The sequence below is a fragment of the Teleopsis dalmanni genome, chromosome 1 (genome assembly GCF_002237135.1).
Source record: "Teleopsis dalmanni isolate 2A chromosome 1, ASM223713v2, whole genome shotgun sequence".
Classification (NCBI taxonomy): Eukaryota; Metazoa; Arthropoda; class Insecta; order Diptera; family Diopsidae; genus Teleopsis; species Teleopsis dalmanni.
The window spans coordinates 227,489,066-227,503,973 of record NC_051846.1 but is presented as its reverse complement, the minus strand read 5'-3'; the positions used below and the strand labels follow the sequence as shown (position 1 = coordinate 227,503,973).

The following is a 14,908-nucleotide window of genomic DNA, read 5'->3' as shown; positions in this document are numbered from 1 at the left end:
AAGTTTAAAGGAAATAAAGTCGAATATTTCTACGAGCAACTTTATGGTATATCGACATTTCTAGAGAAATGCTTACACGTTCATCGAACTTATTTTATATAAATTGAATGTGGTTGTGAGATATGTATAGTATCGTCTTAGTCTAAATTATCTATTTGATGCACCAGAAAATGAGTTATTTTGTTCCTGTAGCGTTATTCATTGATAGTAAATCCAAAAGCTATTTTAATTATCAAAAATGCAATGCATCTGCATCTCCATTATTATGATTGTTATTCTTTGTGAACGTGAACTTCCATCATGAACAGGGACTTTCATCTTTTCAAATGTGCCAATAACGCTTATTTACAAAACTATATAATCTGAAATTAATTTCATTGTTAGAGATGATTCTTCATAAAATAATGAATGAAGCTGTTTTGAATAGCTCTAAAGTTCAATTTACACAATGTCTATGCCATTAATGATCAAGTTTTCCGATTAATTGATTTTCTGAAGCTCTGAACTAAAAATAGTAACTAGTGCTACTCCGATTAAAATAAAAAAATCCTTAAAAGACAATCCTAAGAAGTTAATACTGTAGATAGTTATTAAAGTAGACGTATATTAAATTAAAAATTATAATTTTATTTATTTATATATCAGTCATTCAACGTAAGATCTCGTTTACAATAAAACTGGAGCAGCTGAGAGTGGTGCAGAGTATGCCAATGGTGAACTATAGGTCAAAGGAGCAGCAGCATAAGCAGCGCGGGCTAATGGAGCTGAGTAAGCTAAAGGAGAAGCGTAAGCCAAAGGAGCAGCAACAGGTGCAACAGCTTTCACAACTGGAGCAGCGGCGACAATTGGTGCAGCGGCGATTCCATTGAAATTTCTAGCAACAACTTGACTACTTGTAGCAGTAACAAAAGGTGCTGGAGCAGCTACGACAGCAGCAGGCACAGTATAGGCTAATGGAGCACTTAGTAGACCTGGTTTAGCTGCAACACAGGCGATGACAGCGAAGATGACAACGACCTGAAATAGTAAATAATATTATTAGAAATATCCTTCTATAATTTCTCAATTAACTTACAAATTTGAACATTTTGATTGGATGTTTTTTTGTACTTTAAGTTACTGTGAAGAGAACTAAAACGTTTTTGATATCAAACAAAGAGTTTCGCACTATTTTTATACAAAAATTTGTGTAAGTGAAATGATTCACTTCACAATTGCTAGTTGCTAGTTGATAGTTGGTAGTTGCCTGTTACCGATTTTTATTTACGAGTTCAATTTTAATTTTAAATTTCAATTTCAATTCATTGGCTTAACGCGTTTGTATCTTAAAACGGTTATTGTAGTTTTTGAACTTCATTAAAATTCTCCACACAAATTCCCAAAAATTGTATAAATGAGGTTTCAGTGTTTAATATAATAAACAAGCAATTTAACATATTTTATAAAATAGTTTTGGAATATTGAATGGAATGACTCAAATATTTTGTTTTGCATAAATGCAGAAGGACAATTGCAAGAAATGACCTTTTTAAGCATTTTGCTTCACATTTGCAGTTGAAATTTGTATAAAAAGAATTCAGTTTCGGAAGAATATATCAAATACAAATCAGCTTTTGTTTCATAAACAAACACAAATTAAACTCACAACAAACAATATGTTCAAATTCGTAAGTTAATCAAGAAATGTTAAAAGGATATTTTTAACAAGATTATTTACTCTTTCAGGTCGTTGTCATCTTCGCTGTCGTTGCCTGTGTTGCTGCTAAGCCTGGTTTGCTTAGTGCTCCATTAGCTTACACTGCACCCGCTGCTGTTGTAGCTGCTCCAGCACCTTATGTCACAGCCACCAGTAGTCAATATGTTGCCAGAAACTTTAATGGAATCGCTGCTGCACCAATTGTTGCTGCTGCTCCAGTTGCTGCTCCAATTGTGAAAACTGTTGCACCTGTAGCTGCTCCTTTAGCCGCTGCTGCACCTCTGGCTGCTGCTGCTCCATTGGCTTATTCTGCTCCTGTTGTTAGTGCTGCTTATGCTGCTGCTCCAGTTGGTTATGTTAATGCTCATTTGGATGCTGCTTATGCTGCCGACAATGTTCACATCGGACAAAGATACGATGGTGCCATTGTGCCAGCAACTTATGCCGCTGTTTCTCCAGTTGCTGCTCCAGTAGCACCAGTTGCTCCATTGAAATATACAGCCGCTCCTGTTCTGCTTTAAATTATGGATAAAAACCATATTCGATTGAAAAATAATTAAACTAATGAACTGAATATCTCAAACAATTTTATTTTTTATGGTTCTAAACTATATTGTCGGATATAGTAGCCTAATATAGTTGAAAGTTTTAGCCTTTTATTAATTATTAATTAATTAATTAATATTAATTATTATTTCTTATATCCAAATTTTCAAAAAATGTTTTTAACGTTCCATTTGTGATTTTGTGTCAACTATTTGAAGTTTTAAGGTTTACTTTTTGGTAAAGATATTAATTCCCAATGACCATTAATATATTGTTGAATTTTAATTCTACTATTTAAAAGACGATATTGATGGCTACTGACATATACGATACATATTTCAGCAATATGAGTTTGATATTAATGAGTTGTTATGCGACATTGTAGTTTAAAGTGCATTACACGCTAAATATTGCTTCGTTAGACAAGGGGCGCAATATGAAGCATATTGGTACTCCTGAAAGTGACCTTTATGAGATGTAATCAAAAAGTAACAAAAATGTTTATTCCTTTTCTATTTTATTCTTATCGTATTCAAGTAACTTAATTCTAGTATTTTTTTTAACTATTAGTTCTCCGTAATTTAAGAAACACTGTTGGAATGTCTTTTTAGGTATGGTCTTGAGCGACTGTACTTTTGACTTTAGAAAATAAAAAATGTTACTATGTAATACACATTGAGCGTAGATGTATGCGGTATAATAGTGATATACTGCTTCACCACAGACCATTGAAGAAGCATCAAATTATTAAAAAAAATTTTTCTTGCCACTCATTTCATTTCTTAAACATTGGTAAAAACAGCTTCTCATGAACTATTTATGATTCCTACTTCCTCAGCAAGCTTTCTCTCTCTATTAGAAAACACTATTTATTTAATTTTTTTTCATGTTTTCATCATTGATGAATATATTGGACTGACCAGACCATGCGTTGTTTTTAATATCTTCTCGCGCTTTCTGTGAAGATCATTACATTATGATTGTGACATAGCCGCCAAAAAACTACTTTAGCATTGTACATGCTACACTATTTATCATTCCGTTTATAGCATATCGGGTTTCAGTATAATAACTCCGACCCGATTCTTTCCCACACAAAAGATCCTTAACCACGATAATTTTCATTCGCTCTGCATAACACAAGCTAAGTATCGCAGCTGCTTTATAGTTAATGTATGCGTTACTAGCAGTGCAACCAATATACAAAAAAAAATCGACAAGAAACATAATGTACAACTTTGAAATTCTCGTTACTTTTTGAACATATCCTTTATGGGGATTGTTAACAAAGGGAAATTTTTATCAAAATTCGCATATATCCTTGCAATAAATTAATTTAGTGCACTGAAATTTGCAACAATAAAAAGGAAGTTAATATTTTTGAAGCAATCATTAAATTTTTTTTATTAAATACTTGCCAGTGAAGTTGTTGAAAGTCTTTATAAAAGTAAAGGAAAGAATATCTGTTATTAAGCTACAGCTTAAATATGTTGCAGCATAAATTCAGTATAAATTTAGTGCGAGTTCAAAATGTAAAGCTGTCTTTTCGCAGTGTCCAAAGGATAAACATCTGTATTAAAATATTGCTCAAGCGATTAATTCTCTGGCAACAGCAGTTTTTGATATATGAAAATGTTAAATTTGACTTCAACCCAAAAATGGAGATTTATTTATAAATAAATACTCAATATATTAAAATTACTTAAGATTTATATTGAAATTTAATAATATAACTCAAAAAAGATCAGTCTTTGGAAGTGCATAGTTCAAAGTAATCTGAGATCTATACAGAATGTTAGCACGCCTTGGAATGAGCAGTAAATCTAACTACTAAACCAAAACTAATTTTTGGTTTAAACAAAAGTGTTTAATAGTAGATATATTGAACTCGACTTAACTATTTGGAAATGATATGTTAATGCAACTGAGTTTGGCTCCTACTGGAAAGCCCGATTAAATCATGTGGCAGGCAATCAAAGCAAAAGCAATCAACTGTAAAATTAGTAAACGTACTAATTTATTTAAATTTTATTTCATTTCGGATGCATCTGAATGGTGCATCCAATGCAGTTGTGCAGTTGTGCATTTTAGCGTTTGGAATGTAATTCAGTAACTCAGAAATTGTTTACTCCTTTACTGTCCATTGATTTCTGTTTATATTTGGTAAAATCTATTTAATTTTTATCGCAGTTTTACGTTTTATTTTAACGGATTTACGGCTTTGCATTTCAATTGGAATGCTTTAAAATTTTTGTAACTGACCAATGTCAACAAACTCATTGGCGGATTGGTTTGAAAACATTTTAGATACTCGCGTTTCGCATTTTAAATGGTCGAAATAATTTTGATTTATATTTAAGGTCAATAAACACAAATATTTATTTGCAAATACCAATACAGCTTGATTTGATATTAGAAACAGAAACCAATTTGATTTAGAAATAAAATCAAAATTATTTTAATAAACCATTAAAATCAGCATATTTTCAACACATTAAATTGAGATATGTGATAAGTGTTTATATAAAGCATTTAAAAATATATTGTATATTTAACTGAAAATATGTATAATTCAAAATATATTAAATATTTATTATAAGTTAATAAAAACTTAATAAAACTTTCTAAATCGAATTTCGTTTATAGCGACACTACTTTTATCACTATAAGTTGATTTTAAATGCCTTCATCTTGTTATTAACCTAGTTATGCCATTGTGACACCGGGTTCGTTGTGAGTCCCAATGCTTGTCTAGCTACGATAGTACATTGTTTAAAAAATATATAGCGAATCTGTCTCCTTAATCTCGAAAGGATTAAGGAGCTATATTACACTAATTAGCAAATAATCAAAATTAACATTTCTTGTTCGTAGATGTAGTCATCAACACATTATATAGGTCTAAATTAAAAAAACAGTTCTTAGTTAAATATTAGTAACTATTATTTTCCTGTTCTAACTGGTGAAGTAAACAACATCTTATAACTTTTGATTTATAATATTATATTTAATATATTACTTAAACTTATTTTTATTGTTGAGATCATTTACAATAGAACTGGGGCAGCGGCAGAGTAAGATAATGGTGCACTATAAGACAATGGCACTCCTGTATATGAAGCACGAATAAGAGGAGCAGAATAAGCTAAAGGAGCAGAGTAGGCCAAAGGAGCAGAGTAAGCTACTGGTGCAACGACTTTTGCAACAGGAGCAGCAGCCAATGGAGTAGCAGCAGCTAAGGGAACAGCTACAGGTGCAACAGTTTTCACAACTGGCGTAGATACTAATGGGGCAGCAGCTAATGGTGCAACAGCTAATGGAGCGGCAACTGGAGCAGCGGAGACAATTGGTGCAGCAACAATTCCGTTAAAATTTCTAGCAACAACTTGACTACTTGTGGCAGTGACAAAAGGTGCTGGAGCAGCTACAACAGCAGCGGGTGCAGTGTAAGCTAATGGAGCACTAATCAAACCAGGCTTAGCAGCAACACAGGCAATGACAGCAAATATGACAACTACCTGAAATTATATAAAATTATTTTTAATCTAAGATATTTTAATCATTTTTTTAATTAACTTACGAATTTGAACATTTTGTTTGTTTTGAGTTTAATTTGTGTTGTTTGTAAATCAAAAGCTGATTTGTATTTGACATATTCTTCTGAAATTGAATTCTTTTTATACAAATTTTAACTGCAAATGTGAAGCAAATTACTTAAAAAGGTCGTTACGTGCACTTGTCCTTCTATATTTATTAAAACAAAATACTTAAGATATTTCGCTTTATTACTCACATTACCATATTTAAAATTTCTCGACATTATATTAAACATCAGGGCGTTGTTGATACATATATTGGTAAGTTGTGCTATGAATTTTAATGGACTTCAAAAACTATAATAACTGTTTTAAGACACACATCAATTAACGAAATCAACTCACACATCGCGGTGAACGGATACCAATTTTCATCGCTAACTGAAAAACTTGAAATAAAAATAAAAAGGAAATTATTATGAATAAGTTGGTAAGTAATTCTATATAGAACTAAAGAATTTTAAAATAAAACCACTTCTTTTTAAGATTATCACTTTACTCCCCTACATAGCATGCGTTCTCGCTATGCCTGGTGTACTTAGAGCCCCGTTGTATTATACTGGATCTGACGAGTTGATGGCTGCTCCATCTTCTTTCATCACTACTCAATATAACCAAATTGTTACTAGAAAACACAACGACATTACTATTGCACCAGTAGTTACTTCTGTTCCAGTAATGACTCCATTAACTACAGCTTTAGTTGTAAAAAGTGTTTCCCCTGCACTTACGCCTTTGGTTACAATAGATCATTTAGATTATACAGATCCACTAGTTACTAATCCAGTAGTTACTGATCCAATGGTAAAAGGTGTTTTTTCTGCACCTGCTCGTCGTTTCATTGCTGGTGATCCTTTAGACATCACCGCTCCATCTGCTTACTCAACCTCAACTGTTCGTGACGTTTATACTTCTATTCCTTATGGAGATACTTAACTTTTATTATGAATATTTTGAACCAAATAAATAAATAAAATACTTAGGAGTTATTTAACTTAATTATTGTTGTCTTAATCTATTAACATCACTCAATAATAATAAGCAAATATTAGTACAATATATATACAATATATGTAAATTATAATCATTATACAATTATACAAAAATAATTGACTGAATACTTCAAGAACCTTACCTAAATTATAAAGGGGTAAACGAAAGCATAGTTCAAGCTTTTTACTTTATTAGTCTTTTTACTCTCACCTTTTTTTAAGGCAATATAAAAGATATGCAGATCCTTTGAATAATATGACACGGCATCAACAGCTCAAATATCACTATAGTAAAAACGGATTATCATATCCACGCTTTTACTGCTTACTAAAAATCTCCAACGAGTATGTTTATGCAAATATAACTTATTGAGCATAAACTATCTTATCTTAGTTTAATAGTATAAACTATACCTTTCTGAATGTGTGAAATAAAAACCAGTTGAAATTCTTATATATATATATATATTTCTTTAAATTATTAGTTAGTTCCTTTTACATTTAAATTGCCGGACTATTTAACAATATGGGGCATACCTGAGAATTGAATCTCGGGTTAATTACCTTAACAGTCAAAGAAAACTTAAAAAAAAAAACTTTATATCATATATGGATGGACTTGTAACCCATAGAAAATGCTTCCACATTTATAAAATTTAGAAACTTGCTTTGAAGGGTGAAGAAGAGAAAACCGTTAAATATATATAATAATTGTAAACTGTACATGACCACGTTCAATGTGAAGTATTGTCCAAGTATTTAGTACAATAAAATTACTAGAAGGTCTAATTCAAAAGACTAGTGCCATTGTAAATTTTATTTTATTACTTGAATTTATACAAAAGTCCAAAGAATTATTTTAAAGGTCCCATTTTCGAATATTAAACTATTCCATTCAATGCCACATTTACAAACGTTTAAGAAATAGATCATCTCTTGACAATTCTAGCAACGTAACTGAAATCATTGCTTTTATATATCTTTTGATCTATCTAATTATCTGTATATCTCTATCTATATATTTATTTTTATTTTTTTTGATCTATCTATCTATTTATTTATTTATCTAGCTATAGGGGTATCTAAATATCTTTTTTTTTGTGTGTTATCTTCCCCCCTAAATTTACTCCAAATGGGAGCAAAAGGTCTCAATCCATTCACGATATCTTATTTTGTTAAGAGAATTTTTAATTGTGACCAGTTCAGTCCCATAGTTTCAAGCTCTGCTAGCACCGATCTTCTCTATGTGTTACTTGATCTCCCAGGTTTTCGTTTAAACGCTAGATTCCATTCTAATGCGGCTTTTGAGATATCAATGGCGTTTTTTACGGAATGTATGCCCAATCCATCTCCAGCGTTTTCTCATTATACAGTACTTAATTTCTTTTTGACTACAAAGTTGCTAGACCACTTCGTTACTAATTGTATAAGGCCAGAATTCTTTACAGATTATCTTTCTTATTTCATTGATATTGATTCACCAAGTTTCGCAACCATAGAGCATAACAGATTTAACACATGGTGAATAGAGTTGCAGTTTTGTTGATCAACAATAGAAACTTCTTGAATATATTTTATGTGTAATATTGCTAGGAGATTATAGCTAACTATCAATCTGTTTATCTACCTATCTATCTGTGTATCTATGTATATACATATCCATTAGACTGGCCATAAGTTGTATGGGAAAAAATTTTTTTTTGATTTTTATATGTTTCTGCTTGTTAAAATATTCCTTTTGATGATAAATTAAGGAAAATAAAATTTCAGATCGATCGCATTGTGCCAACCCGTGCCGAGTTGAGCTCAAAGTTGTAAAATTACCTCAATATAGAAAAAGTCATCAAAATTACTACTTTGCTCGTAAAATATATTACTAACAGTTTTATTTCAGGAATATTTTTGACTAATTTACATTATTTATATGTTTTCACCTAATTATATTCTATTTTGTTTGTTTTACTGTTCTAGTTTTTAAAATTTTTCATGTTTTCGGCTTAGTAGTGACGATTTAGTATGAGATGGATACATGTGTCGATAATATTCAACAACTTGCAATAAAAACTGTTTGTCTTTTTCGTCATATGTTAAGGCTCAGTTGAAGTCAGTGATTAACTTAACAGCTCTTTCTGCTGGATCGTTTACAACTGTCAGGTTTTTACAAATTTGCAGGCCAGAAGAATAATCACCTCTTTCACCCCATGATGACGGATCGTACTTTAAAAAATCGGAGCTAATTTCCAATCGAAGAAAAAGTCGTTTCGTCTTACAAGTAACAAAATAGCTGAGATCCTTATCTTCGAGCTTCATTATGTCTTCGATTGTGGTTTCGAATTTTTTTGAACATGGAATATCGTCATCTTTAGTTTTTTCCAAAGCCTTAATCATCTTTCCTTTAGTATTCAGTGGAACTTCAGAGTCGAAAAGTGCTGAGCTTCTTCTGACAAATACCACAAGTGATTTTTGAATTTTTCTAATAAAACCGCTGAAATTCGTTTATCAAAATACTGGATTGCATCTTTAATTAGTTGTAAATCCCTACGTGGTGCTTCAATTGCGTGCTGGCATGTTAACCAATACTGTATGTAATAGCGAGTTAGAAAAATACAAATATTCCGTATGGCGTTTAATTCTTTTGCCGTCAGCAAAATGCTTAAAAATTGAAATTTCTGGAGCCGATGAGATACCAAAATTCAGTTCAAAAACAGCTTTTAGAAATATTTCGCTGATATGACGGCAGCATGAGGAAAAAGTAATTCACGCCCCAATTTCTGCTCGAGCAAAAAGGCGGCACCCTTGTGAATACCAGTATTAGAACTTGTTGTATCAAAGCAAATAAATTCAACTAAGTTGTCTAATTCCCAAGTAATTAAAAATTGATCAATTGCATGTGCGATTTTGTTACCAGTGCTGTTATCTAGTTTCGAAATACCAAGTATACATATTTTCGGTTTTTTCTCCTGTGACGACAAGAGCAAGTCGATCAACCTTTTCTTTACCCTTCATTTCTGGTAGAAGTTTTCCATCCCAATGGAATACAAAAACTTAAGGGATCTGCAATTAAATATCTTAAATAAAACTTAAAAAGAAAAAACTTTAACTAATTTACATCGAAATTCTTCAAAATATCATGCGCTTTTCTGCGTCGGTATTCTTTTCTCATCAGGTGGACAGTTGTACGATTCAGAACATGATCTTCTACGCGATGACCTAAAGCAGCTGCTGTTGCACTTATGAAATGAATCGCATCTCTAGTAGAAGTTTTAGATTTATCCATTCAAGCAAGCATTCTATCATCAATGAAATGTATTTTTCCTCGTAAATGACTATTTGGTATTCCAATTATAATATCTTCTTCTATTGCTACTTCCGAGGACAATGGATATTCCATAAAATCTTCACTATTATCGCTATGCTCAATATCGAGTCTAGAATCTGTCGCTGCTATTCGAAAAATATACTTTCATGTATGATTATTGAAAACAAATAAAGAAACGTCAATCATTGATTCTTATATGTTATTACCTGGAACGCTTGTACATAAATCTTCCATATATTGCTGTTTACGTTTATCAAGTTTCTCTAATAGTTCTAACTTGCGCTTTTCTTTTTGTGATAATTTTTTATCAATGCCTGCTATGCTTCCTGGTCGGCCTTTCTTTCTTTGTTGACTCAAGAAATCTTTATCTTCATGGATATTCATTGTTTTAACAGCAGTAGGTACTGCGATATCGAATATAAAATGTTCTATCTTTTCACGGAACTCTTTTTCTCTGATTCGGCATTTTTCGTGTGGAGATTTGCTACTTTTTCCACTCATCGTACAATTTTTGTAATTTTTTTTGGCAATTAGATTCAGTTAGAGTAGGAATACGAGCCTTTTGCCAAAATGGTAATACGGAATCAATCACATTTCTAAAACTTCGTTTCAAGGTTTTGTGTTCAACACGAATTTTATAGAAAAGCAGTTGAAGTAACATACTTGCTTCATTGACGGCAAGTTTGCTCCAAAGACTTCACTTTCACATTTTCCTATTAAAAATACCATATGTTATCATCATCGGATCTAAGCCGCTTTAGAATGATTTCGATTGCAAAGATGAAACGGAATCCATATCAATTCAGATTAATTTTCGCAACGTAAATGATCAATTATCGTTAAACTTTTTTCTCGTTGTCAATTTGAGAGTCAAAAAACAACTATAACAGCAATGTTACTACTCAGCTTTTGTTAGTTCGTATCAAAAATTATGTAGGGAATATAAACAGACGTAAGTGAATTCAATATCATAACGTAAAAACATTTAAATAATGTAAATTAGTCAAAAATATTCCTGAAATAAAACTGTTAGTAATATATTTTACGAGCAAAGTAGTAATTTTGATGACTTTTTCTATATTGAGGTAATTTTACAACTTTGAGCTCAACTCGGCACGGGTTGGCACAATGCGATCGATCTGAAATTTTATTTTCCTTAATTTATCATCAAAAGGAATATTTTAACAAGCAGAAACATATGAAAAACAAAAAAAAATTTTTTACGGCCACTCTAATATCCATCTGTCTATCTATCTTACTATCCATCTGACTATTTATTATCTAAATAAACTGATTAATCATATAATTATATGAAACAATGTTTACATTTATAAATTAAATAATATTAAATAAAATTATGTATATCCTGCACAAATGGTTTTATTAAATAATTTAGACGTTTTTAAATCTTATAAAATGGTCTAGTTATTCAATAACAAAAGATGATTTTTCTTTAATTTGATACTGGATACCAAATTGATACTCTGAGTACAGCTAATCAAATTTATATAGTTTACAGCATTTTATTCTCTCGAGGCAGCAATCTAATCATCCAAACACTGCAATATTTTTTGAACGATAACTCTAAGTTTCCGGTATGTAAATCTCAATGTCTGAAATAAAAAAAATTTAATGAAATTCGACAATTATGTAGTGATATTTACAAACTTACCACCATATGCTTCTCGAAAATAACAAAGTAAAATGCCATAACAAAGAATATTATGACTGACACCCATAATAGCAACAAAATGGCGACTTCAGGATATGTAAGAACATCCGTAATTAATTGAACCATCCACTTAAGCAACATTGTATTCTAGTGTTCCAATAAAGCAACAAACAGAGTATCTATAACTTTCTTCTGAATGAAACTTCTCTGTAACTAAAATTTTATAACTAATATAACATCATTGACATAAATTTGATATTAGAATTCAAGACTTACTGCGAGAAATATAAAATTTGCTATGTGATACAGTGTATTTAATTAAAAAGATGAATTAAGAACAACAAACTTTTAATTCCATTATAGGTAACAAAATCTCAATTTGTAGAAATTTATTGAGCACTTATTTCAGAAGAACGTACTCCAAAAAAGCGAAGAGAGTTTTGTTATCAGGAAATTTTATAGTTTCTTATTGACCCTGAAACCGCTTTTGCATTACTTCAGGAAGGATCTCTTTTATGTTGGTATTTTAAACCATGCTTTTTTGATTTTCCGTTTGTGTGATCTTCATTATTTCACCACATTTTTTGGTTTTTTATCTATTTATTACACAAGTTTCTGTTTCTTTTTTCTATGTCTGATTTCTTCATCGTTCGCCAGTTCTCTGGTTAGGCTCACATCTTTCCACTATATTCTCCGACTTTGTTGAGTGGTACAGATGCAAAAGTATCCATGTCTGATCAGTTAGTAATTTTTGTCTCCCGATTTCCATTTGAACCAGGTAATTAGATTAGGTATCTGTATAACTGATCCTCTTCTTTGTATGCTAATGTTCCGTGTGTCTTACCACGTTGCGATAGTTTATTCCTGATCTTTTCTTTCCAATATCCGTTTTCGGGTATTGCATTGATTCATTTCTAATTGCGAGATTTCTGGTTTGTAGGCATTCAACTGTTTTTCTCTATTTCTTTATTTTTCTCTAGGTTGTAAAATTAGTAGAATATTTATGTATATCAATATATTTTTCGAATAACATTTCAAAACATAAGAATAGAGTTTATTCTTGTCACATTTGTAATTATGACAAATAGGTCTCGGTTGTAGACTTAATCGCTTCTAGCAGCATATTTATTAATAATATTTCATTACATTGAACTACTTCTCGCTATTGATACCATATTTGAGAGCTTTATCTAGTTCTCCAGCTTGTGAGATTAGTAGAGTGTATATATATATATATATATAGTATATATAACTTTTCAAATAAATCATTAGAAAGCATTAGAACAAAGTTTGGAAAAATTTCTAATTATGACAAATAGGTCTAGGTTGTAGACTTAATCGTTTATCGCAGCATATTCATTAATAATATTTAATTACATTGAACTACTTCTAGCTATTGACACCATATTTGAGAAACTTTTCAGTATATATAAAGACTATGCATATTAGAAAATATATGTAATTGAATCCTTTTCAGAACTTTGAAATACCAACCAAAAATTGTTCAACAACAGCTGCTTATAATACTTAGTTAATATATTCAACACGTTGTCTAGACACTTGAAACCTCGTACTCTACACAAATCCCAATCCCTCTCTCTACAGTTGCATTCTATATTTTTTCACGATAATCATTGACAGCAGCCGGATGTGATTGGTAAATACGAATTTATTTCAACGCAACAGCTCACAGTGGAGTCACTATAAAAGTTGGATGCACGAACTATTTCCCTTAAGGATGTGCCGGAAAAACGAAGAAAATAAAAGAAATTGAATTTGAAAAAAAAAAAAAAATAATATGAAACAACGCTGTCAGTTTCCAATGCTTTCACCCGCAAAGACTCTAAGCGTCCATTTTGCAATGTGCTTTGCATAATAATACTAAAGCCAGACTGCTAAGTGCAATTGGAATGGTCTCAAGTGTGCGATTGCAAGGAAGCAGGACAAAATTTACAATTGAAAACGTTAAGCATGAATTCGACCATTCATACAATCAATTGCATTATTTGTTGCCATTGATGTTGATAGTGTTGGACTTGTTATTATGGCTTTTTTGCATGTTGTATCCTTTGAGTTTAGTGACCATTGCTTGTTATTCCTTTAGATATTTTTAAAATGTATTCACTTGCATGCTGTGCACTTGTCTATTGAAGATGGGACAAGGACATACCAGAGATACTATATAGTATGTTGAAAAACGTACAAAATTGTTTTGCAATTTCTTTAAATAATTTGAAAAGAGCTTCTAACGAATTGCTTAAAGGCAATTCTCGCTGCAATCCTATTGAGTTCGTTCGATTTAGTTTTATAGATACATTTAGTGTATAATTTTTACTTTTTATTTTTTTTTTTTTGGTTATTTTCCAAACACTTTTAACCACATTAAATATATGGATTTCATTTTATGTATTTTATTTACTTAATTTACTTTTATATACATATTGTACTGTAAATGTATGAAGTGATATGCTTCTATGCACATGAGATTGCCCACACTTAAGCTCTAAAGAATACATTTACGACTTTATTTTGAATTAAAATTTTTAATAAAATTTCACTCCCGTTTAAATTCAATTTTTCTATAAAACTTTATTTAACCAGACTCGAAGTTAATTATTTAACACTAAAATTGTTATTAAGTAACTAATAACTAGTTTTTGAAATCAGAAGCGTAGACGTTATCACAGAATGATAAAACAGCACTGGGAGTTTACGAGAGAAAAATTCTTCATAAGATCTTTGATCCTCCTTTACGAGTTAGCGACGACTACCGCATCCAAATGAACCAAGAGCTGTACGAGCTTTATCATGATATTGACCTAATTCAGCGAATTAACATCCAGCGGCTTCGCTGGCTTGATCATGTCGTGAAAATGGATGAGAATGGATTCTCTAACAAAAATTTTTTTGAAGGAGTAGTTGGAGAAAGAAGATGTTGAGGTAGAAGTGTCTCCGGTAAAAAGAAATTGAGGGACCACTAACCGGACTTGATGTATCAGACAAGAAAAAGCAGGAAAAACGCCTGGACAGATATGCTGCGTCAGATAATCGATATTTGTTATTTCTAAATAAGTAGGGAAACAAGAC

The 14,908-nt window shown here is 31.2% G+C and overlaps 4 protein-coding genes across 5 annotated transcripts; 2 read left to right on the top strand and 2 right to left on the bottom strand.

Annotated features, from left to right (window-relative positions):
* Positions 1-666: 666 nt before the first annotated feature.
* Positions 667-1,087, bottom strand: LOC119667933 (cuticle protein 16.5-like). Its single transcript, XM_038077286.1, has 2 exons — positions 1,076-1,087; positions 667-1,017 (listed from the first exon to the last, which is right to left on the bottom strand). Exons 1-2 carry the CDS (start codon positions 1,085-1,087, stop codon positions 667-669), a joined length of 363 nt encoding a protein of 120 aa, XP_037933214.1.
* A 568-nt stretch (positions 1,088-1,655) lies between these two features.
* LOC119667932 (testis-specific gene A8 protein-like) lies at positions 1,656-2,217 on the top strand. The gene is made up of 3 exons (XM_038077285.1): positions 1,656-1,667; positions 1,726-2,062; positions 2,168-2,217. Exons 1-3 carry the CDS (start codon positions 1,656-1,658, stop codon positions 2,215-2,217), a joined length of 399 nt encoding a protein of 132 aa, XP_037933213.1.
* Positions 2,218-5,289: 3,072 nt separating this feature from the next.
* On the bottom strand, positions 5,290-5,834 carry LOC119667929 (cuticle protein-like). 2 transcript variants are annotated; one of them, XM_038077281.1, is made up of 2 exons: positions 5,819-5,834; positions 5,290-5,756 (listed from the first exon to the last, which is right to left on the bottom strand). In XM_038077281.1, the coding sequence occupies exons 1-2, from the start codon at positions 5,832-5,834 to the stop codon at positions 5,290-5,292; spliced, it is 483 nt and encodes a 160-aa protein (XP_037933209.1). The 2 variants fall into 2 exon arrangements, with proteins under 2 accessions (XP_037933209.1, XP_037933208.1); XM_038077280.1 differs by having other exon boundaries at positions 5,290-5,760; positions 5,823-5,834.
* Positions 5,835-5,852: 18 nt separating this feature from the next.
* LOC119667928 lies at positions 5,853-6,818 on the top strand. The gene is made up of 3 exons (XM_038077279.1): positions 5,853-6,099; positions 6,155-6,268; positions 6,325-6,818. The coding sequence occupies exons 2-3, from the start codon at positions 6,257-6,259 to the stop codon at positions 6,772-6,774; spliced, it is 462 nt and encodes a 153-aa protein (XP_037933207.1). The 5' UTR covers positions 5,853-6,099; positions 6,155-6,256; the 3' UTR covers positions 6,775-6,818.
* Positions 6,819-14,908: the final 8,090 nt, after the last annotated feature.

Bases quoted from the DNA above. Each gene is read 5' to 3' on its own strand.
- LOC119667932 (XM_038077285.1), top strand. The intron at 2,063-2,167 runs ATTTGGATGCTG...TTGCTGCTCCAG, and splicing joins AGTTGGTTATGTTAATGCTC to TAGCACCAGTTGCTCCATTG.